A 25,356-nucleotide genomic window follows, 5' to 3' on the forward strand; every position below is an offset into this window, starting at 1 on the left:
TTAATGTTTTCCTTCAATTCTAAATCTCTCAGATGACAGAGATGAACTGGAGATTAGTGAACTAGCTTATTTGTTGTATATTCCTCAACTGTTTCTTTCCATCTTTCTTGTATTTGTGCATCAATTGTTATAAACGTGATAGTATATAATTTGATACTCCCTCCTTTCCTAAATAATTCTATTCCTAGAGTTGTAAGTCAAGCTTTTATATGATCGAATTTATAGAAAAAGTACACATTTAGCACATTATGTTTATGGTATGGAGTATCTAACGATACTAATTTGGTGTTGTAAATCTTAACACTATTTTCTATAAATTTGATTAATGTAAAAAGGTTTGATTTAAAACAGTTCTAAAAGTTGATTTATTGACAGACTACTAAAACATCTCCGGACGATTCTTTACCACTTTTTCTTTACAATTGCAGTGTCCTCAGAGTATTCAGACGCGTTCCTGTATAGCATGGGCGATGATCAAGTATACCTACCAAGTACACCAACCGTCTCACCAATTGCCCTTTCCATGTTGATCTCCACTGCCGTGATCCACACAAAAGCAGACCTCGCAGGCTTTCTCCTGAACTTTACCGCGCCTGCCCTCTAATCCTTTGACACATCGCTGGGTCACAAAGCAGCTCGCCGCCTTTGCCGAACCCTCGCGCTGCCTTCGCCTGATCGCCTCCCAGTCCCATCCCATGCCTTTGCCGAACCTCAAGCACTCAGCTGCTTGCCTGCTCACCAGTCAGGCAGTCACTACCCACCCACCACTGTTACATCGTGTTGCTCTGAATGCGAGGATGGCGGCGAGCACCACCACGCCCACGATGCCGGCGACGGTCACGCCTCTGCCGGGCTACGGCTACCAGGGCTCTGCCGCGGGCGCGGGCGCGGGCGCCGAGCCTCTGCACAGCTCCTCGGGGTCCATCGGCACCTTCTTCGGGGTGCTCGTGGCGGTCCTGGTGCTCACCTTGCTGTCCTGCGTCTTCGGCCGGGTGTGCGCGGCCCAGGCCGACGGGCCCGACGAGCGGTACGACTGCACGAGGCTGGCCCGGCGGTGGTGCGGCTGGCGGGTGCCTCGCCGGGCCGCTGTGAAGCAGGATGCGAAGGCGCCGCCCGTGCTGGAAGTGCCCGCCGCATTGCCACCGCCCGAGGAGCCGTAAAGAAGCTCCCGGCGCCGAGGTTCATGGTCTTTGACTTCATTCTCTTCCGAGTTACGATTATTAGTAGGATTGTCTAATGAAATAGGAGAAAGAATCCATCATAAGTCACTAAAATGTCGTTTGATCATCTGTTCTTCGTATCACCTATCATCATGATGAGTACTATATTTCTAGCCTCCCAATTGTTCTGTACTCGGATCAACTAGTGCATGATATGCATAAACCACGTCCAATCCATTGATCCTCAATAGATTTAACTGAAGAGAATAGCAGCTGTTACATTCATGATGAATAGCAGTTTGACAGTTTCAGTGTAGTACAAATGACACCTTTCAGTCAACAGCTCTGAAATCATAGATCAGACTGAACCCTGAAGCTGCAAACTGAGGCGACGATCCGAGTCCTGATCTGAAGAATGAACCCTGATCTGAACTGTGATGATAGTTCTTTGCTGTTTTTGTATTATAGATAGATTGAACCCCGCCCTGAAGCTGCAAGCTAAGGTGACGGTCCAAGTGCTGATCTGAAGAGCACCACTTACAAAAGTGCGATGAATCGATGATAGATTTGCTGTTCTTTGCTGCTTTCGTACTAGATTTGCAGGCCAATCGTGCCGCGGAGTTAGGTACGTATGGCATAGTTTGGTGACGACAATTAAAGAACACAATCCTACCCTGCCCCCCACATGGCCGCCAGACTTGTCCGTGGCCTACAGGCTATCACCAACAACCATTCTCCCGTCAGGATCATGCACGATGCCATATTTGCCAAATTGTCAGGCCGGTCTGTTGCGTTCTTTCACGGTTGCTTCGGCATGTACGCAAGCCTTCGCAAATGGGGCCGAGATCAATTAGAAATACTAGGTTGAGAGGGTAGTTGACAGTGACCGAACAACAACTAAAGCACTGGCTGAGCCCGATGATTCTACCTCTGATCGAGTGATATACTGTATTTTAACTTTGACTAAGTTTGCAGACAAATATGTTAAAGCATTTACAAAACTAAATAAATATATTCATATCAATATATATTTCAAAATTGATTTAGTGGAAAATTTTAACGTTCTAGTATTAATCTATTCTTCTATAAATTTGGTCAACAAATACCTACAACTTATAACGTGGGGAGTCCAAACTTACAATGGTACTTGAGACAATCTTGGCGAGGACCAAGTTGGATGTCCGTAGGAATGACAACGGTCTACTAAGATGCAAATGGAGTAAATATCCACCCACGACGAATTGTCTAACCGGAGCAATTCATATTGGCACTCATATTCGTCGGTAACATTTTTCACATGTAACTGCGAGTATCTACACACACGAGTTGAATTGTGCCTAGAATGCCTAGGCGAGCAATGGCGGTGGTTGGCATCACAACCCTTCCTAAAGTTGCCGCGTAGGAGATCTCACACCGAACACGAAAGGCAGGTGGAGGGCCAAGTGACGATGGGTGTAGCTTGTCGGTAACCATGGCTGCCGATGGTCGAGATAAGTTGGGTGATGTGCCAAGTCCAAGGGACTTGAGGGTCTTCCCCAGAGGCACTCCCGCACTTTCTTTGCGAGATAAGTTGGTAACTAAATTTAGACATGATTTTTTTGGGCTCCACAATGTCATAGAGTAAAAGGTACAATAAGTTTTACTTAGACATGATAAAGTGTGGCTCCATAACACCTAGCCAGTGGCGGATCCCAGGGGGGGGGGGGGGGGGGCTAGGGGGGCAGCAGCCCCCCCTGTGGGAATGATTTTCCTTTATATTTACTGTAGCAAAACGTGATTTCAACGTTAATCTTCGACATTTATTCTAAATCTCTATTGATTAGCCCCCCTGAGGTGCTCATCTTGGCTCCGCTAATGCACCTAGCCACACTTGGTGCATTATGCCAATTATTTATTATTTATGAGAACCCAATAGCCTCTAGTTTATAAGTCTCGTATCTTAAACTTTGTATGATCTAAGTGCATGGCTCTCTTTTCTTAGCTAAAGAAAACCTATTATACGTACAACAAGAAAAATAAACAACCATCCGGTACAAGTTAAAACTTGCACCTGGCAACCAAGCAAACACATTCGGCGGGCGCGCTGCGTGCAACCGGGGGAGGGCTGCGATTCTGGGCACGGACAAGCCCAGCAGCACGCCTGCCATCCCGGGCGTAGGCCAGGGCCAGGAAATCAAGACAATTCAATACGCGGCCTCCCGCGAGGGCAACTGTGCGGCCTGGCCCATACCCGGCTTACCCGGCCTGGGCGGACGTCGTGTAGCATAGCCGCCGCCCCGCCGGGGCGTGGCGGAGTGGCGGGAAGCGGTGCGCGCGCGTCCGCGTCCGTCTGTGCGACTGTGCCTCTGTGGGCGGCTGGGCGCCTCCGCCTCGGCTCCAGCCTCCAGGTCTTTTCATCATATAATCAAATCATCTAATCGTCTCGGCACGTTCAACGCGTCAACGCAGGCAGCCCACAGTTCCTGCGATCACAAAGCAGGTTCATTTAGCCGTGGCTTGTCGTAAATGATCGTAAATTTTCAGCCGGAATAATATTTTCCTCTCACATAAACCAATCCACAATACCTCTTCACAAACCAGCAACGATACGAACCCGCCAACCGAAGGGGCTGACAGTTCACGTCTCGCGGTGCGCCGGAGCCGCAGCGGCTGTACCAGTACCCAAACTTGATGCTGCTAGGCTGCTACCAGTAGTATTCTTGTGTGATTCATGGTTGAAACCTGATAAATATCATCACGACACGACAGGCCGGCATAGGAATAGGAGAGGCAGGCCCGTGGAGACACAGCCTGCCATGACGACACAATCTCTACCTCTACCTGCGCCGCGCATGAGTTGACAGCTGAGTTGACGCGGATTATGTGAGCCGGCGACACGGCACTGACACGGATGGAGTGGCAGAGCAGAGCGCGGTAGCAGTCCGTGAGCAGAGCACCTGCACGAGGGCATGAGTTCACAAAGCCGCCAGTGGTAGCCGCTTTTACGTTGCGCGAAGGCGAAACCTTGATCTGGCAGGCGATCGCACGCCATAAACCCGGCGCCGCTAAAGCGGGTGCGTGCCCATCATTTATGTTCGCTACTCGCCCCGCGTTCGGGGACCGCCGCGGCGCTGCCTCCCTCATCTGGTGAGGTGATCACAGCTTTGATGGTTACTTTGAGCTCGTTCCTCCTGCTCGTGGTTCGCCGAAGCCGCTGGGATATTTTAGTTAGGGAGAAAAAACCTCTGACATTGTCAACAACCTGTGATCCAACAAGTGATGAGGTGATAGATTTCAGACGTTGATGGATGAGTCTCGCTGCCTGCTGGTGGAGCCACTACAACCTGGGCTAAGATTAACCTTCGAATGACCGAATCCCATACATCTCATTCTGATTTGTTCGCGCGTTAGCTTTAGCTAGCTCTCGGTGACACGACCTCAGGCTGTCAGGCAGTACCAAGTACCAACCAACAGTAGCGCTGAGTTCGATGCCGCCACTGGCACTCCAGTAGTCCAGTGGAGTGGTACAAACGTCACCTGTGCCGACGTCAACCATGACCCAGACACAGCGACACGGCCCGTGCGGGCAGCGGCCGTGCCCCATGCCTTCTCCCACCTGCCGCCGCCGCACGTATACCCGCGCGCCGCGAGGCCCGCGACGCGCCCGCTTCACTCTTCACATCCACCCAGCCACACACGCCCGTGCGGCCGTGCGATCGCCCGGTCGGTGCGCCGTGCGCCCCTGCCCTCGCGCATCCGCGCACGTCCGTCCCTCTCGACCGTGCGGACCAGCGCATTTACGCAGACGCCGGCCGATCGCCGGGCGTCCCCAGCGGACCAGCGCCCGCCCCGCCGCTTTGCCAAAAGCGCTCGAGTCGCGCCGCGCATGCACCAGCGCCACCCTGCTGCCTGCCAACCTCTTAAAAGCGTCTCGGCACTTCGGCTCCGCGTCCGCCACTAGAAGGCAACCCATCATCAAATACTGTCGCCGCGCTCGCGCGCTCGCCTGCCCTCGGAACCTCCCATTATTGCCATCACGCGCCGCGCGCACGCCCACACGCAAAGGGAGGTCGCTGATCGAGCGAGCTCGAGAGCTAGCGAGCTTATCCATCCATCCCAATCCCATCATGGCGAGAGCCTTCCGCGCGGCCTCCCCGCTGCCCCTGCCAAGCTCGAGGAGCGCCGCCGCGGTGACGAACGGCGGAGGGAGAGGGAACTTCCCGTGGCTAACGAAGAAGAGCTCGAGCAAGCCGCCGGCGCCGAGCGGGGGCGGACAAGAGAGCAAGGGTGACGAGCCCGAGGGGGCGGGGGCTAACGCCGCCGCCGCCGCAGCCGGGTCCATCGAGCAGTCTCCGTCCCCGTCATCGTCGTCGTCGAGGAAGCGCGCGGACGCGCTGGCGCGGCTGCGGGCGGCGTTCCTGGCGGCGATCACGCACAGGCGCCGGCGCCGGCAGCTGGGGTCGTGCGTGACGGGCACCATCTTCGGCCGGCGGAGCGGGCGCGTGCACGTCGCGCTGCAGACAGACCCGCGCTCCGCGCCCGTGGTGCTGTTGGAGATGGCCGCCTACTCCACCAGCGCGCTCGTCAGGGAGATGTCCTCGGGCCTCGTGCGCCTCGCGCTCGAGTGCGAGAAGACGCCGCTCGCCGCCGGTACGTAGCACACTGTGTCACGCCGACTGACGTGACACGTAAACATAAAACATTCACGGCGCCAAATGATTTGACTCCACTTCTGCTTCTGCACCGGGAAGGGTTTATCATTGACACGCCGAAAAAAATGGGATACATGCAGGGGACAAGCGGCGGGGGTTGCTGGAGGAGCCAACGTGGCGCGCGTACTGCAACGGTCGCAAGTGCGGGTTCGCGGTGCGCCGGGAGTGCGGCGCGGACGAGTGGAGGGTGCTCGGCGCGGTCGAGCCGGTGTCCGTGGGCGCCGGCGTGCTCCCGGACGACGTCGCCGGCGCCGGCGCTGGAGCAGCGGAGGGCGACCTGATGTACATGCGGGCAAGGTTCGAGCGCGTGGTGGGCTCCAGGGACTCGGAGGCGTTCTACATGATGAACACCGACGGCAGCGGCGGCCCCGAGCTCAGCATCTACCTTCTACGAGTCTGACCCGGCGGGCCGGGTGGTGGACATCGCTGGAGAAGGCTTTCAGCTTGCAATTGCATTCCATCTTTGTATGTAGTGTACGCATGCATGCATAGTCTGGTTGGGCTTTTGTGTAGTTGTGTTTCATGTAATTTGGAGAACGGGAGGGCTTGGCAAAGGTCTATGTACAATATTATTGATCACTTACATGGTTAAGGTTAATTACTGTAGGTGATTGATTGGTCTCTGGCGTGCGCTGGTGTGGTGCTAGCAAACTCTCCAGTTTGCGAAATCCTTCTCTTCTTTTTAGCGATCGTGCCGAAGCACGTTTTTCATTAAGCAGAAAGAAGTTTTATTACCATCCTTATGGCCACGGTAATCCAAGGTTATCGAAGCCAGAAGCTACACAAGCAAAGCAGAACACGCGAGTGTGATTACGCAATCATGAATTTTGCGACAAAGAAGAGCTACTCTGGGATCAAGTCGCCGCCATCAGGGTCCTTAGGTGCTTGTAGCCAGCCAAGCACCATGCGTGTATCTCCTCCTGAATGACCACCTGCAGCTCTACCGGCGATGTAGTATCCCTGCCGAAAGTCCTCGCGTTTCTCTCCTTCCAAATCAACCATCCGATGAGAAAGAAGAGGGAGTCAAAACCACGGCGAGCGGCCTTAGGGACCAGTTTTCTGCAACGCAGCCACCACTGCATAACCGGCTCCTCCTGTACGACAATAACTTCCTAAAGATGAAGCTTCCTGAGCCAATGATCCCAAATTCTCGGCTGAAGCAACAGCCAAGCAAGATGTGTTCCATCGTCTCAATTCCTTGATCGCAGATAATGCAAGTGGCGGAGTATTGCAATCCATGCCGAAACCTCCGCTCAGCCGTCCATCGTCCATGCATGACCAACCAGAAGAAGAAACGCACCCTCGGTGGGGCAGAGGTCTTCCAAATCTGTTTGGCGCCGAGCGGCATCGATGAGCCCAAGAACATCGCACCATAAGCCGATGCGGCTGTGTAGGCACGATCTGCCGTGAGCGACCAGCAGAAAGTGTGTGGCATGTCAGATAGATGTACGTTCTCAAGCAAGTCACAAAGGTGGTCGAACTCCAGAAGCACCTGCATCGTCAAAGGTCCAGTGATATGACGTACCCAGTTGTGGTTGTTGAGCGCCTCTGCCACAGTTGCTCTCCGCTTCCGGGCGCGCACAGATGCAAAGATCGTCGGCGCAATGTCCTTGATGGTCGAACCATTCAACCATTTGTCAGTCCAGAACAGGGTCGACTCCCCGTTTCCCAGGGACAACACAGTAGTTTCTTGAAACACAGCCCGCACTGCATGTTCTGATGATGTGTGGCGGCAGCGACCATTCGCCCTAGCCTGCCACTCCCAGCGAACCCTCAAGGCGATGCCGGTACGCCGTAAGTCGGAGACGCCCAGGCCACCTAAGTCCTTCAGGCGGCAGACAATCTCCCAAGCGACCTTGCACTTGCCTCCGCCAACGGTATCTGAGGCACACCAAAGGAAAGCTCGACGAAGCTTGTCAATCGAATCGAGCGCCCACGGGGATAGGCAGAGGGCAATCGACATGTGCACCGGGATGGCCGACATGGTCGCCTTTACCAACGCCGTCCGACCTGCGATATTGAGCAGCTTCCCTTTCCATGTGGGTATACGGGCAGCCACCTTGTCGATGAGCGGCTGCTCGTCCGATCTCCTGAGCTTGCGGATCGATAGTGGCACTCCCAAGTAGTGGTAGGGGAAACCCTCTATCCGACATGACAGGATGTCCCGCACTCTTGCGACGTCAGCCTCGCTACAATGCAGTGGGCATGCAACACTCTTGCCGAGGTTTGAGAAGAGGCCGGATGCCAATCCAAAGTAGATAGCGTCGCCTTCACCAATTGCAGATCACGTGCATTGGGAGCAACGAAGAGCACGAGGTCGTCGGCGTATAGACTGACCCGTGCACCGTCGATGCAGTGCAACGGTGATGGGAGGTGCTGCCCTTCGACCCAGCGCAGGAAGCGATTGAGTACTTCCATGACAAGGACAAATAGCATCGGAGAGAGAGGATCACCCTGTCGGAGACCACGCACATGGCAGATTCTCCTCCCCGGCCGGCCGTTGAGGAGGATAAAATGGCTTGGAAAACTGGATATCTTTTCTCTCTCTTTTTTGTTTGAAAGAATCGTAGAATAATAGCAGTGACTCCGCTGTATGATAAGATGCTAACGAGAACGTGATGGTGCAGTGTAGGCTCTTGATGCGTTAATTGTTCAACAGGAATCATACTGTCAAAAATACTGTATGCCATAAGTGTGATGCGACTGGTTCCTTAAATTTTGTTGTATCTGTTGCTCCAAACAAGAGAGATTTATGGAATCTGGTACCGTAGTACTGTTACATACGTCTACAAGTTGCACAGGCTGAGTCCGATTTAACTCCTTATCAAATCTTATACTATATCGCTATAAAGATAAGAAACTCTGAACTTTCACTGTATCTCCCTTTTTCTGTCCATTTGTTTTCTTTTTTTGACTAAAGCTAATCATTACTCTTTAGTATTGCTCCAATACTATAATACTACTACAAAAACCGGAGTGGATATGTCCGTTCCTATTGCCCTGGTGTGGGCACAGCCAGCAGTACAGAATTCTTGTTTGTAGGATCTCTGAAGAACAAGTCGATATATCCTTTCTGAGATTTATTTTTGATGTACGAAACCGGAGGCATGGCACCATTAATTAGTGGATTCCTATTCCTGAATCATGAGCGGTAGGCAAAGCATATTCCATTCCTTTGTCATTGTTAATTTACACTACAGTAGTCATTTATCATCATCAGACTTCACTAACTAGAACCAATTATGATCAAAACGGCTTAATCTGGCTCGAGAGAAATTACACAATGATACCTGCAAATAATTTGGCAGGTAGCAGAGCACTGTACCAGCTGAACTGCATTTCTTATTTTGCGCGAAAAGCTGAATTGCAATATTTTATACAGCTATTCAAGTCCATGTCCTCTTGGTTGGTCTATTTTAATTGAAAGACAAAAGGACTATATGGGGCCATAGCTAGGCATAACTGAAAGGGTCCTTTACATTTTACAAATCCCAAGTAATTCCTCCACTTATTCCTCATCATTAGGGCTTAACAATGGAAGCTCCCTTTTGCTCTCCCTTTTCATCCGTGCCGTTGCCGGGTGGCCGGGTGGGCGAGAAAAGCATGGGCCAGGTGAGGCGGTGGGTGGGCCAGGGCGAGTGCGTGGCGATGGCATGGCCCAACGAATGGAATGTCCATGAGGAAGCTGTGCCCAGGTTTGTTGGGCCACGGAGAGACCAGTTGGATCTTTAAACTCGCTAGCCCCACTACTACGCCTGGAAAGAGGAAAGCTTTTAAAGCCCAAGCGACTATTGCGTTTACTTAAACCAGGCGCCAACGGCCGAGATATTCCCGCGCACGCATCATTGCGTCGCAGCGCGTAAAGCTGCCCGCTTGCACGCCTGCTTCGCCGCCTGCGTGGGCCCCGCCTGTCATATCTTGTTGCGCCGAGATGGAGTGCATGGGGGCGCTGATGAGCAGAGCTGGGGGTTGATGGGTGAGCCGATGGACGAGCGACGGCGACGGTGACCGCACGCATGCGCGGCTGTCGGATTCAGAAACGGGGGAGATTCAGATTCAGTTATGGGGTACAGTTCAAGTTTAAACTAAACACTCAAAGGCTCCGATGTGCACAAGTCACTATGTCAGCAAGTGGCTACTAATTCAAAACGGGCCGAATGCTCGCATAGTCGCATAGGCTTAGTCAAATTGGGAAGGATGAGAAGTGTGAAACGGATCACGGCTGTATTAGAGGCGTTGAGATGTGTATAAAAGTTTATGCTGCTGCATCAGAGATCACAGCATATTGTCATGGCCGACAGGCTTCAAATCAGGGTAGGCCTGGCGTCGCGGCCTACTCCAGACCCAGAGACAAGTGCTAGCAGTAGCCACTAAATAATCACACGACCATCAAGGCACAGGTACTTCCTTTTCACAAGTGGAATTCTGCACATGCAGCAACATTATACCTCGCCGTCCAATCCTTTGACCTCACATTCCACAGGGAGACAAAAAAGAAGCGGTAATATTCCGTTTTTATTCCCACTCGGTTTCATGGCCTCTGTCTGTCGTCACAATTCACTTTCCGGCATTCCGCTCTGGAGTAGGAGTAATGCTACTCTAATCTCTCCCGTAATACTCCTCGAGTTGGACCTGCCCTTGTGCAATTCGTAAAGAACTCAACGGAGTGTCCAGTGGTACATGCCTACATGGTATATCCAATCATCAGATGCTCTGCAAGGATATCAGTACTGATTGAATTTTTTTAGCAACTCTGCTATTCAGAAAAAGGTCTGGCGGTTCAGAGTTTCAGACAATGGCCGGCAGGCGGCAGAAGAGAGAAGAGGCATGAATGATTACTTGATTAGCATCGGTACCTTTTGGTGCAAGTTGTATCGACAAGTACGTATGGCACTGTCAGTATTCAGAAAAGGTAGTGTAGAATTCAGCTGCTCTTCCTACAGGCTTGTGCACGAGTGTGTGCGCAACTCAGTCCTTGGATTAAGGACCGCCTTGGAATGTGCAGCATCGTCACTCTCTCCCTCTTCTTATCCATAGTTTCGAATGATACAGTGTGTATATATAATCAACCAAAGCATATTCGTCTTTCGTGGTGGAAGCTCACAAGCGAAGCCACTAATTCGCCGTATGTACAGGTAGATTACTCATTACTTGTAGTGTCATCTTTTGAACATCATTGTGGATTCATTGCAGGTTTGCAACATGTCTGTCACTATCATCGCTCTCTGAACGAACTCTACACCTCAGCACATCTGACGACGACGACGACGACGGAAGGTCGACCATAGCCATTGCTTACTGGAGAACGACGCGGCGACGACAATGACGCGCAAGTCGAAAACTCGAAATGGAGCGTGAATAAGAGACTACCATGGATGGAGTAGATCCTGGCTGCGCACCCACGTTTCCCATGGCGACCAACCTCACAAGAGAGCCATGTGTATGGAGGCATGGAGCGTGAACAAGGGATATGGTCGCCTGGTTTCCTCCTCATTTACCAATAACCACGACAACAGAAGGAGCAGAGAGAATGGTTCGTGGGTCTCAAGGACCTAATCTTGTCTTCGCGTTGTGCTTGATTGCTTCTTTGATGTCGGGGTTCATGGATGGACCGATGGACAGCTACCGTGTAGTCACCTGGACAGACCAACAGATCTGACTCCAGCTTTGCTCCTGAAAGGCAGAAACCATGCGCGGCATTTGGCTCGTGGCGTGGTGGGCCTCGTATTGTCGTTTGCAAGTTTCGTGGTAAATTCCGTCCGCACCACCTGTGCAATCTTTCCGAGTTACTCTTCTTTTTCTTTTTCTTTTTCTTTTTCTTTTTCGATTGAGGACTTTTGGGGCAAAAGCGTCAGGTTTGAGGGAGGCCGGATTTGCTTAGTGCAACTTCAACATCCTGTCACAGTGTCACTCATCTAAGAATGAGTAAAATACTCTAGCGGCCCTAAACTTGTACATTAGTGTCATCTCCACCCTTAACTCTCAAATTTTTATATTTAAGTCCTGATGGTGGTGTCCTAACTCTCAAAGTTTGATATTTGAGTTTCCAAATTTAAATGACAATGTCATCTAGGCCCAGAACTTGCACGTCAATACACAATTAGCATGCAGCGTCAGTGCCATTTATGTGTTAAGGTGCAAGTTCAAGGACCCAAATGATATCGCTGTATAAGTTTGGGGACCCAAATATTTAAATTCAAGAGTTGAGAATCAAAGTGACACCGTCATATACAGGTTTAGGGACCCAAGTATCAAAATTCTAGAGTTAGAGACGTAAATGATACCGTCATGCAAGTTTAATGACCGCTTGTACTGCTTTAAAAAATATAATCCAGACGCTCTGGTCTTCAAGGTACTCAAAAGAAGTTTAATAATAAGCTCTTGAAACCCTTATCACAACGAGCAAATGAGCACGCAAAATTGTTTTGTTTCCCAAAAGGTACGCGCATCATCATTGCAAATCTGTTTTTCAAGCCGCATTTCGGGACCAAATTATTTTGCCGAGACGCTGGTGCAGGAAGCATCCAAGCTCACGTCACAAACAAAACTAGCAGGCTTTCCGCACAAACCACTTCCAGTTTAACCGTTCTCATCACGAAGACTGAATAAGGCATCAGAACAAAATGAAGAAATAAACTTATACCCAGGTCTCATTACTTGCAGGGTTTCAGAGGAGATATAGTGATAAATACAAACTATAATACCATCTTAACTTTATTTAGAAGAGCCTGAAGTACAGGTAACAAAGTACTCCCTCCATCTACAAAAGAATACAATTCTCGCTTTTCAAATAGTCAAACAATTTAAACTTTGACTGAATTTATATAAAAATATACTAACATTTTGTACAAAATAAGTACTGTTACATTAGTTATAGAATATATTTTCAAAAAAATTATTTGGAAACATAAATGCCAATACTTAATCAAATTGAGCTAATTTGATCGGCATAGATTTCATAATTACATTCTTTTGTGGACGGGAAGAGTATTAGAATAAACTCCCTTTAGCAATTAAGAACCTGTTTGGTTTCTATCACGGCTCCTAAAATTTCTATCACATCGAATGTTTAGACACATGCATAGAATATTAAATATAGACTAATTACAAAACTAATTACATAACTTACGACTAATTTGCGAGACGAATCTTACAGTAAACATGTGCCAATGACAGATTAATTAAGCTTAAAAAATCGTCTCGCAAATTAGCCTTCATCTATGTAATTGGTTTTGTAATTAATCTATATTTAATACTCTTTATTAGTATGTAAATATTTGATGTGACATGAATTTTAGGAGCGACTAAAGAACCAAACACCCCCTAAGTTGTAACACAGGAACTGGCCAAACAAGTGTTGGGTGGCAGAACAGATGTTAGCTGAGGTAAAACCTGGGGTTCCATACAGAATCCATATCTATTAAGTGAAAGTAATCGAGGGAGTATATACACACACAACTCTAGTTTTCATGATTCTTCCATTGGTATAACCTTACAACGGATCACATTTATGACATCGACGAAAGCACTACAGGATAAAAACTTGTGATGCTTCTGTGCAATTATTTTCTAGGGTCGCTGCTGATATCTCACAAGACCTCGTCTTCTTGCACATACAGGCCACCATCGGTCTCAATGGGCATTGAAGGTGGGGTTCCAGGTGGAATGCAGGAAGCCCCGTTTTCTCCTGCAATAGTACACAATGCCTCCCCGTCCTGGATAGCCCGGTCAAGATTGATCTGACCACTGAGCTCATTGATGAACTTAAGGAGGGTATCAAAATCCATCTGCTCCCCAATTATCCGCTGACGATATTTTTTCAAGATTGCTACGCACAAGTACAAGTGGAAATGTTCTGACAAATAATGGGTCCACAGAACTTCCCACAAAAGCATGATCTGGTCGAAACTGAACTCCCTGCGATCCATAAGAAATTGATCCATCTCAGAGTTAAAAAATGAGACCTGATGCCTGACTGGTAAGACACATTTTCTTCAATTTACATAATTGGTCAACTGCTCGTGGCTAGATAAAATAGATCTGCTGCTTAGTTAAAATAAGCCCTTCCAACCACTCCACCCCCACCCAAAAAAAAAAGAAAAAAAGAAAAAGAAAAGACCTGCCATGTGGTTAGATCATGTCTGAACTCACCTAATTTTAGCTATGCACCGGCAAAACCTAGGTGTTTTTTTTCCCCCACGAATCAAGCAGGTAATACAAATTTACTAACATCATGATTGATGATCCATGGCCAGGCAAATGATTCCTCCCCTATAGCAAACAGTGATTAGAGAGATTGCCGATGAAGCACAGCTGTGCATTACAGGCATAGCAAAAGGGCTAGGAAGTCTGACAAGTTTGAGCAGAGTATATTTTGGTCTTTGAAATAAACTGCATTTGGTTCCTTTAACTGGCTGATATTTTTTTTACTTATTCTCACAAAGACATGCAGCTCTCCAGTAAAAAAAGCATAGGAAAATTAGTCTGGAACACTACTGGTCCGTGAATTTGGTTGTAGAAAATTGATAAAATAAAAGGGAAATTAGTCTGAAGGTAGGTACTACAGTGACAGAAAAAAGATGACCTTAGGGGTGGGGTGGGGGGGTGGGGTGGGGGGGGGGGGGGGGGTAAGACAGGCTCCGGGCATTTTGTTAAGATCTTCTCACGCAGATTAAGAAAACCCCCGAATCCCTGCCCCACCCATACGTAGCACAGTGACAGAAACAGGAAACATTTCAACTAAGCTATGGTTCAAGGATGGAATACAAACTGGTGTCACATGCATATGCAAAACACTCGCAACTTAAAAAGAGAAAGAAAATATTACCTTTTGAACTGTATAAGAACCCAGCGGAAACAGAAGAAGTAATTCAAGCAGTCATTCTGCCTAAAATAGTTATGCAATGGAGGATCAAGAAGCTCCACAAGCTGAGGCACAAAACAAAAAAAATTAGCCCACTAAGCTGATAGGCGTTAATCAAAGTAACAATGGTATGATAAATACTGAAGTGTCAAACCATTGAAATTTCGAATGCAAGAGCATGCGAAAGGTTCCAGATCTTAATGACTTGGCATTTTAAAATAAATTTTGTAACAAGCTGTACAATGATATTTCCATGATATGAAGGCTCAATTCCAGAGAAGGAACAGATGAATGCACGTAATGACATAAGAACAGTATAGACATAATCCAGGAACTAGCACGTTTGCACTCGTAAGTCAGCTAAGCAAAATTCTGTTGAGATGATAATGCGACACAGGCAGTCAGCTAGGCCTTATGGGCTAAGATCAGCATTAAGAGAGGCTCATTAGGGTTAGGATTAGAGAGGCGTCAAGTAAGCCTCTCTATATAAGGAGATAAGATTAACCACCCCTCCTACAGGTTGCACGTGGATTCATGGTGAAGCGTCAGGCGCGGGCAGCGCATCATGTGAGACTCTGGCTGATCAAGCACCGCGCTGCAGCAGCTGCTGGTTCGTAGCTTACATGGTGTTTCCATGAACTTGTTTGTCTGCATCGTTGTCCCCGATGCTTCCGCTATGGCCATGGAAACAAGCGTTTGTGCAATGGAATCTACAAGCTCGTGTTCTCCCTGAGGAGTGGTGGTTGCTGCATGCGAGTTGTCCCCACTAATAGATTTGTGCATACATGGTCAAGTTCAGCGGATAGGACAGCTACAATCTCATCACTTGGATCTGCATGAAGGCGTGGAGTACATCCCCATCTCGGAGTCCATCTGCACGCCACTATGTGCGTGGAGGAACATGTGATCTCCTGTGCGGTACTACTACTGAAGGGCAATGACCGTGATATCATGGTTGGTTTGCTTCCATGGGATCCAGGGGGACCATCATACCACGTTGGCCCACAAGCCACAACTACAAATCTTGGACTGGATGTGCTAGTCCCGGCCACCTGATAGTCAGGAAGCCCAGATGGCATAGCATCAGCGGTCTGAGAGGCCCATTAGGGTTAGGATCAGAGATAAGATTAGCCAGCTTGCTTAGGCATCAAGTAAGCCTCTCTATATAAGGACATGAGATGTATCAATCAAAGGCAAGCAATAATTATCAGGAGAGATCCTCATCTTCCTCCAGGCCTTGAGATTGGGCGCTGCCATACTCGGTGTGCCCAATCTCAAATGTGCAGTTTGGCATCCATTCAGTCACACACCCTCAACCCCCCACGTTCTGCACGTCTCCCTAATCCAGGATGTGACAAACTTTTGAATCTGTCACGCAACATCAGAGAATGGAAAAGGAGCAACATGATGCTGCTTACTAGCTGCTCACTCAGCACTTGGCAGATGAATATGTTATATACCTTGGATAATGCAAGTAGTTGAGCATGCATGCCATTCTGGTCACGATTAAAATTGGCGCCTAGACGTTCCATCAGGGAAGCAAAGCACCAAAATGATTCGGACTCATCCTCCATGACATAAAGTATGGGAGCCAGAAAGTCACTCATTCCCTGGAATACACCAACATTGTAGTATAGTAAAAGGAAGACAACAGCCAAAAAATAACATGGACTCCAAATTTCAAGTTGAGCATTTGAACCACAAACGATAAGCTCTGTATATCATGTAAATTATGAGAAAATTACATCAACATTTACTGGGTTCATATAAAAGAACAAACAAAAATTTATCGACAAAGCTATTGAAGAAGTCAGTAACTCAGTATAACAGAAATAAGGTAAATGCCCTGGAAAATTCCTTCTTGTTAGTACGCCTGACAGTAAACAAATTAGCAGCAGCAGTGGTATATTTAAAAGCGGAAGTACCTAAACAATGAACAAATCTGAAGGGTTTTAAATATTGTGTGTACATGTATGATCTCATTGTCTAAAAAGAGCGTGAGAATTCAGCATCTATTGCATGGTATGAGTGTGTCGTAAGGGCTCTCCCCCTCCCCCCACCCCTTCTAAATATAATGATACACAGCTCTACTGCATGTTTGAGAAAAAAAGAAGCATTAATAATCTATTCAAGCATCAGCCCTATGATGTGACTTAGCATAACTAGTACTCCCTCCATTCTCTTTTATAAGGCGCACACGCATACCAAGATTCAAACTTTAAAAAAAAGGGAGAGCTCCCGCTCTGTGCGGGGTCTGGGGAAGGGTGTCAGTGACAAGCCTTACCCTCGTCTGTGCAATGCAAGGAGACCGCGACTCGAACCCGGGACCTTCCGGTCACAGGCGGTAAGACTCTACCGCTTGCACCAGGCCTGCCCTTCACCGAGATTCAAACTTTAATGACCAATAATTTAGCTAACATTTTTTAATTATCATTATAATACAAACTTGATACAGTTAGATTTGTAACCAAATGCACTATCCGATTATCATAAGTTTATACGTATAAACAATATAATATAAAATAAATAAATGGTCAAAGTGTAATTTGGGAGACTGTGTCATGTCAAACTGTGCCTTGTAAAAGAGAATTGAGGGAGTAGAAGCCAACAGACACAGTGTACTTTGTGTTCCCACAGAAATGACAGGAAGCTTAAATCATTTTACATGGATGTTGTGCAAGACAAAAAACTTACTTGGCAATAACCAAGATCGAAATTGTAGAAGGAATATGTTAACAGAATATCACGTAGAACTACAACATTCTGATTGTCATCTCCTTCGTAATAGGGAATGGACCTATCTGTTCTCACCTTGATAGAGAAAATATCAAAGCATCAGTTAAGATACAACAGTGTAGTGCAGAATGGCAAATAGAAAAGAGAAATTATTTATACCACATCTTTGTCAATTAGGCCTTTTCTTTCCCTAAACTTGGTGAATCTTTTAGCTTGGGTGGCTGAGATACTCTGCAGAATGGTATCAAGGAAAATCATGCATATACTTGAGTAAATGAAGTGTAAAGTATGTCCCAAAATGTGAAAGCATTGTTCCAACATAGAGGAGCTAAAGAAAATGCATCGAACAGATCCCTATCTGCTGCCCAAAAACGACAGCGTTTCATTCTGAAAACTGAAGCTCTACTCCATAGACATGATATACCCAGAAACCCCCTACTTGATGATCGAAGGACCTAAACAAGGAGGGAACTGATGCCCAGGCTCCCGAAAGTTTCAGATTCTTAAAATACGTCCAGAGTTAACACCAAACCATGTGGCAAATACTAAATAATGTAATGCCAACATACTGTGGAAGGGAACATGTAATACCAGCATGGGTCACTTGTGAACACTGACTAACCTTCCACTGAGATTTTACGGCTTCATATTCTGCTCGTTTCATGGCAGCAAGGTATTCCCTCTCAGCATAGGTTGAATCATATTCATGATACCCCAACAAGAATTTCCAGACCTATATGTCCAATATCAGAATATATTTATAGAAAAACAGGTCTCGCTAGTTACAAACTGTCAGATCAAGTGTTAAGTACAGACCTCTTTTCTCAAAGCATGATCAACTCCCCCATAGAAAACCTTTTTCCTCAGTGCCTTTGAATCCATGACTCTACCTTCAGGATCTAAGAAAGCTGCCCACTGTCCAAAGATTTTTCAGGCAAACATCAGAAGATTTCAAAGAGGAAAACTGATACTGACAAAAGAGATATTGCTAGATGGTTTAAAAAAGTTTAAAACGGGACAAGTCATATGGGCTGAATACTACAGACAAGCTTTAGGTCCATGTATATATACCTTCAAAAAAAAATTGTGTTATTCATATCAACTTAATCCAAGAATTTAGGTCTTCTGCCAGTAAAAGCATGTTTTGAAAATTACTGGGCAATAGTTCCGTTAGAATATCACTGTCCTAAAGGTTTACTTGGAATGCAAGCCATAAGTTAAAAATAAAAATTGTATACCCCTAGAGTCTTGAGCCAGAGGTGCACCGGGGGACATGCTTATCAAGTTTGCCTGAAACTTAGTTGTCCTAATGATAATTGTACTTTATGCTAAAACATATACCAGAAACCTCATCTTGGACTCATCTCAATGTACAATCACAACTCACAATTTATGCATTACATGGACTCAGTTATGGAGACAGACTAGTGTTTGAACAAGTGATGGAGACACGGATGACTTCCCGATTAGGATAGGACTACATCAAGGGTCAGCTTTGAGCCCTTATCTGTTTGCCTTAGTGATGGATGAGGTCACAAGGGACATACAAGGGGACATCCCTTGGTGTATGCTTTTCGCGGACGATGTAGTGCTAGTTGATGAAAACCGGACAAGAGTGAATCAGAAACTGGAGTTATGGCGGAGGACTTTGGAGTCCAAAGGTTTTAGACTCATTAGAACTAAAACTGAGTATATGAGATGTGACTTCGGCACTACTACTCGGGAGGAGGGAGAGATTAGTTTGGAAGGGCAAGTGGTGCCTAGGAAGGATACATTTTGATATTTAGGATCAATGCTACAGAGAGACGGGGATATTGAAGAAGATGTTAGCCATAGAACCAAAGCAGGGTGGATGAAGTGGCGCCAAGCATCTGGTGTCCTATGTGACAAAAGGATACCACAGAAGCTAAAAGGCAAGTTTTATAGGACAACGATTAGACCTGCTATGTTGTATGGTGCAGAATGTTGGCCTACGAAAAGACGACATGTTCAACAGATAAGTGTCGCGGAAATGCGTATGTTGCGTTGGATTTGCGGTCATACACGAAGGGATCGAGTTCGGAACGATGATATACGTGATAGATTAGGGGTAGCACCAATTGAAGAAAAGCTTGTCCAACACCGGTTGAAATGGTTTGGACATGTCCAACGGAGACCTCCAGAGGCACCGGTGCGTAGTGGAATCCTAAGCCAGGATAGTAACGTGAAGAGAGGCAGAGGAAGACCGAAGTTGACTTGGGTAGAGGCAGTAAAAAGAGAATTAAAAGGATGGAATATACCCAAAGATTTAGCCTTAGATAGGAGTGCTTGGAAAACAGCTATTCACGTGCCTGAACCTTGATTGCTTCTGCTGGGTTTCAACTCTAGCCTACCCCAACTTGTTTGGGACTTAAAGGCTTTGTTGTTGTTGTTGTTGTTCTTGATGATGGACTCAGTTATGGATCTAGAAGTAAACTAATAATTCATATTGCTATGGTCACAGAATAACTATGGATTTTTTTTTTTATTTTTTAATACATTTTTTTTATGGAAATTCAGAAAATATACCATGGATACACGGAATTACAAAAATAATATGACGTTGGCCGTTGGTAAAGCGAAACTGAAATCTCGTTCAACCATTGAACGAAATTAGATAGTGATCGCACTACCATAAAACAAGATCTAGGTATACAACAGAAAACCGACATGTTCACAGAACTTGTTTTACCAGGGAACAACTTTGGAACTTCATAGTGCCGGAGTACGATTTAAAGAAATCGTTTGGTCGGAAAAAGAATTCTAACGGAGGGTCGTGCAGGACCACACCTCGGGCACGTCACTTTCCTCTCCACGTTGGACCTCGGCCAGGCGGCGGCATAGTAAGCTGCGGCTGCTGGAGAGCGGCAGGATCGCTGTGCGGGTGCTGATGGGGGCGGGTGTTGGTGCAGCGTGGCCGTGCATCCTGCATTGTGGCCGGCGCGACGCAGCGCTGCCAACGGGCTGCTGGAAAGGTCTGGCACCTGAGGAGGCAGGGGGTTGGTGGGGGCGGTTGGCGTTGAGGGCAGGTGTTGCGGATGGCACGGCGGTGCACCTGTCAGACTGACAAAAAGGACTGGTGCCAGGGGAGGCAGGGCAGTGGCTACCCTGGCAATGAAGATTTTTTTTTTCAAATTTGGCCAGCGTTTCCTGGAATTCATTTCATGGACAGCCGATTTTCAAAAAACATTTGTTGGACAGCCAATTTCTAAACTCTTTCTCCCAGAAAACGTCTATTTTTTTTATAAAATCATGTTTTTGTTTTCCCACTAGGCGATTTTAGTGAAACTCGTTTTCCAAGGGGCGACATCATGTTATTTCTGTAACTTCATTGAAACAGGGTATATTTTTGTAATTCCCATTAAAAAAGTATTAAAAATGAAAATTTTGAATTACTACAGCATGGACTTCTAATGTCATGAATGAATTCAATTTAAAGAAACATATATAAATAAAGAAATATAAATATGTTGAAATGAAGAACGCGAAGATATCAGAAATCAAGGAGTTATTACCTCTTTGACACTTAACGGGTGATCTCTTTGTTTTCCCCATACCAGAGGTAATGGATCTGACTGCCAAAAGAGTGGATAAGCTGATGTTACACATTGATGAATATGCATTTTGCAATCATGAAAGGCTAATCAGTTAAAGCTTTCAGCGGGCATCAAAGGTCAGAAGACAAAACCAAGTGAGTAATGGTTTTCATTTAAAAGTTTTTTGTGAACTCATAGTTTGCAACTAAACTGTGAGCAAATGTTCTATAAATAATTTATAGATGTTAAAAACTTGACCCCTGGAAATATTTCCAGTTTTCCACAGTAGCATTAATATGCAGAAGGTGAGAACTACCCCCTATTTGGCTAGGTGACAACTATCCCCAGTTAGCCAATATACCTCAGGTAAATTATCTAATTTACTGATGTTACAAGCCTACAGATGACTTGGGTGATCAGAGGTTTAGTTTCCAGATCAAACTATGGTGGTCTTGAACTAGAAATATCAGATGGTCCGTTGATCCTGACTGGCAATGTAATTGTGCCAAATTGTGGATCAAATACACAAATGCACAACAGATTTGAAGATTTGGTACTGATTTAGTATGCAGTAAATAATGCCTTCCAGTCATAATTTAATGATACTACACCACATAAAATGCAAGATGCATTACCTCGATTGTTGCCGAGGGTGTAGAAGCCTTTTCTGGTGTTATATACTGATTTTTATGTTTATCAGTTGCTTTATTGTCCAAAATGTATTCATGTTGTTGCCGTCCATAAGCATGAGCACCACTATTGTCTCGAAAGAGGCTTGATGTAGTATCTCGTGCAAATTTAGTAACCAATGAGAATTTCTCCAAGACTTGAATTGAAAGATCACGACCTGGGTCATTTGATTTGTGCTTTTGCTTTGAGCTATACTGAGACATGCTCGAAGTTGCCCCATGTCTGGACTCATCATTTGACCCAGCAAAACTGAGTGAATTTTGTCTTGACATGGCATTTGCTACAGAGGCTACTCCTGGAAGCTCCAAGGACGACAAGCTTTTCTGCAATGTGACCAAGTAAGGTGAATCAGTCTTCAAACTGGGAAACATTTGCGTCAGGAAAGAGAATTTTTCAGAGAACAGACTAAGTTACTTCACATTGAAGGTCAAACTTAACCAAGAAAAGATTTCCCACTGTACAAAATTTGGCAGGTATACTTACAAACTCTTCCAGTTGATAAGAATTCAGTTCAATGATGAGTTGAGACTTGAGAGTGGTTTATTTGGCTAGAAAGAACTAGAATACGATAACACACCTGAAGGGGATCTTGAAAGTCGTTGACGAGAAAAACATTAGGATCGTCATCCGACCTTGAAACAGAAGAGAAAACATTTGAATCATACATTCAGGGGGGAATGCATAAGGAAATTAGGTCTGCAATCAGGATTTTGGTCACTATAGTTGAAAAGTTCCAATGTTTCAAACTTAATTACCTTTCAATTGAATGAGTTGATGCTAGAAACTCATAATTAAACAAACTCTATACATAGGTTGCTAATTCGACAATTGTAGTTATCTCCTTCAGTGTAGATTCACGTGGTATAATTTATTTGCCTTATTATATGGATGATTCATGCATACAAAGAACACTCAGCCACTTTAGTGGAAGTAACATTATTTTTCCATATGGAGAAATCAAAATGATAGTTTATGGGCAATATAAATGAAACAATGGACCACTATTAATATGTATTTAGAACCATTAAAACAGAAAAGAAAACCTGATAATGAAGACGTGCTGCTTCAGCGTTGCAAACAATTCACGAATTCCACCGTTGTAGAAATAGAATGGAGGAAAAGCCAGGCCTGCAAAAGTTAGTAGGTAAAAATAAATGAACATGATCCCTTTCTCTCTAATTTTCTGTCAGCATGTGCATAAAATGATTTTTTTATCTAGACAGAAGAAGCAGAAATGCTATTATGTGTCGACAGGGTAGAGCAGAACCAATTGGCAGTAGCAATTTAATCATGTGGGGTTTCAAACTAACGATATGAAGAACAAACGACTAGCACATCTCACCTGATGAGAGAACAATTATTATGTAGTCCAATCCAAATGTTGGGGTGTACCTACGGATGAAGCGTACATCACTTAAAGGCAAGGCCTTGATAGTGTACAGATTTCTATCTGCGTAGGATCACGAAGTTTAGAGAGTAAGGCATAATCTTGTCCTTATTGCCAAATGCCAGATGATTAATGATAGTAACAAACAAACAAACTGTGCTGGCATACATTTTTCTATTTCCACACCGACTGAACTGGTTGACAAAGAGTCGGCTCCTTCGTTTGGCTCCCAACTCTGTCATAAATATTGATCAAAACAACAACAAAGGACGAAAATAAAAAGGGAGCAACAAAGGAATCGCATGAATCATTGCTAAATCTATATCCATATAGCAATTAAGCAATAAGGCCCTGTGGGTTCTCAAAATGTAAACTGTGCCAGTGAAATATCACATATATAGCTGAAACTATATGAGAAACATGAGATAGAAATAGAAGCATGTGACTAGTTACTAGCACAGACAATAATGACCAAAATACAATGGTTCATTTAGCAATGTTATTCACCATACTAAGAAACTCAAAAGGCCTGACATCAGGATATGGAGACTAACATGTCTGCTACCATATGAACCCCACTTGAGTATTTGCTAGTGCTGTCATTATGTTCTTAGCAAAATGTTCGATTTCCTCAGTGAATATGTAGATATAAAAATCAACCACGTATGTATGTGAACGCTAATTGCTCAGGGAGATGAGCTGGAATGACTCACCAGGAACAATGATCCCTGCTGCAGAAACAGGCGCAGCTTCCCGCTGATACGACCGGAGCCATACTGCGATGGGTGGATAGTCACACGCTCCTTCTCATATACCACATCCACCCTCGCCGTCTCCTCTGAGCCTCTGTCCGCCGGATCAGTCTGCATCGCCTTCCAACACCAAACAGGTATCAGTTCGGTCTAGAGGGAGAACACAGGTAGCCTATACCTCGCCACAACACACATCCCAATGAAACCAACAAAATTCCAGAGGCTATATTAAGTGCAAGTAGTAGTACTATCCACTACAATCCAATTTCATACAGAGAGAGGGCAACTGCAGCTGTGATTAGTATCAAACAAGAGTACTCCACGCACCCCCCAACGTAAGAGTAAAGCAATCCAAGTCCACCCCACCCCCAACGGGAACCAATGACCTAACCGATGAATCCGCTCGTGCCGCCCCTAAATCGCGCGGGGGAGCAAGCTGAGATACGATGAAACCGCTCGTGCCGCCACTAAATCGCGCAGGGGAGCAAGCTGAGATAAACGGCGGTAGCATCGAGTTAATCACGGGTGGCGGCAGTACCGTGCGGTCGGAAGCGGCGGCGGCGGCGGCGGCGGCGGCGTAGTCGGAGTCGTCGGAGAGATCGTAGAGGTCCGGCGAGCGTGGGGACCCTGCCTCCGCTGCTGCTACGTCTCCTCCACGCATCGCCACCCGGAGAGGTGCGATCTCGGGTTTTTGCTCAATCCCAACCAACTCTTCTTACTGCCGAAGCCTGGAATAGTATTTTGGGGGCTGATATGGCGTGTCCGAGAACATCGTGTTGGTGTTTTTTTTTTTTTTTTGAGTGCGAACACCGTGTTGTTGGCGTGTTGCCTTTGATGTGTTTGATGAGTGTTAATAATGAGTAATTTTATCCCCGTGTTCCAGCACACTTTGGCCGTGAAACCGAATGCGGATATATTTTCACGAAGTGCGTAATTTTTTTTTTGCGAATAACACAGTGCGTAGTTTTACAAGCAAAGATATTGTGTACTAAAATACAATGGTATTCGCCACTGTTACATGAACAAAAAGTAAAAGCGACTTATAATTTAAAATAGAGAGTAGTATAATATAACAACAATACTGTATAAGTTAGTCACAGGGATAATATACTTTGCAAAGTGATATTAACTTATGCAGCATAGATCCTGTTCGCTTGGTTTATAAGCCGTACTTTTTAAATCAACGAATAATATTTTTTCTCTCACAACAAATTAACCAACATCCATGGTTTATTAGCCAAGCGAACAGGTTAATGATAAGGAATGTTATTTGTTATTATATTTGTGTTGGATTGGATATTCAGATACTCCTTATTCCGCATGTGATCTCAAGCCACATAAATGAATTTTTGAAATAAAATATATCGATATCATGATTTAGGATTGAGATGGTATCGCCTCAGGCGGCCCATGCCTTACAGACGAAGGAAAACAGATCAGCATGGCCTGCATGGGTATTCCTTAGCCGTGTCCGTGTAAAGCCTGAAAGGCCCCAGAAAGGACTCGATCGTCGACGTTCTACC

General features: G+C 46.0%; 3 protein-coding genes across 4 annotated transcripts; 2 read left to right on the forward strand and 1 right to left on the reverse strand.

The window, feature by feature from the left end:
• The first annotated feature begins 599 nt into the window (after positions 1 to 599).
• LOC136474649 (uncharacterized) lies at positions 600 to 1,684 on the forward strand. Its single transcript, XM_066472214.1, has one exon. It carries the CDS (start codon positions 696 to 698, stop codon positions 1,158 to 1,160), a length of 465 nt encoding a protein of 154 aa, XP_066328311.1. The 5' UTR covers positions 600 to 695; the 3' UTR covers positions 1,161 to 1,684.
• A 3,136-nt stretch (positions 1,685 to 4,820) lies between these two features.
• LOC136474650 (protein MIZU-KUSSEI 1-like) lies at positions 4,821 to 6,430 on the forward strand. Its single transcript, XM_066472215.1, has 2 exons — positions 4,821 to 5,789; positions 5,932 to 6,430. Exons 1-2 carry the CDS (start codon positions 5,267 to 5,269, stop codon positions 6,249 to 6,251), a joined length of 843 nt encoding a protein of 280 aa, XP_066328312.1. The 5' UTR covers positions 4,821 to 5,266; the 3' UTR covers positions 6,252 to 6,430.
• Positions 6,431 to 13,232: 6,802 nt separating this feature from the next.
• LOC136477971 (uncharacterized) lies at positions 13,233 to 24,630 on the reverse strand. Of its 2 annotated transcripts, none has more exons than XM_066476275.1 (15): positions 24,372 to 24,630; positions 23,795 to 23,944; positions 23,250 to 23,316; positions 23,037 to 23,144; positions 22,738 to 22,822; positions 22,272 to 22,326; positions 21,640 to 22,017; positions 20,984 to 21,043; positions 18,267 to 18,365; positions 18,073 to 18,183; positions 17,610 to 17,681; positions 17,409 to 17,525; positions 16,175 to 16,324; positions 14,679 to 14,779; positions 13,233 to 13,768 (listed from the first exon to the last, which is right to left on the reverse strand). In XM_066476275.1, exons 1-15 carry the CDS (start codon positions 24,492 to 24,494, stop codon positions 13,441 to 13,443), a joined length of 2,004 nt encoding a protein of 667 aa, XP_066332372.1. In that variant the 5' UTR covers positions 24,495 to 24,630; the 3' UTR covers positions 13,233 to 13,440. The 2 variants fall into 2 exon arrangements, with proteins under 2 accessions (XP_066332372.1, XP_066332371.1); XM_066476274.1 differs by having other exon boundaries at positions 23,795 to 23,953; positions 24,372 to 24,629.
• Positions 24,631 to 25,356: the final 726 nt, after the last annotated feature.

Source organism: Miscanthus floridulus, chromosome 8 (genome assembly GCF_019320115.1).
Source record: "Miscanthus floridulus cultivar M001 chromosome 8, ASM1932011v1, whole genome shotgun sequence".
In the NCBI taxonomy this organism is placed as follows: domain Eukaryota; kingdom Viridiplantae; phylum Streptophyta; class Magnoliopsida; order Poales; family Poaceae; genus Miscanthus; species Miscanthus floridulus.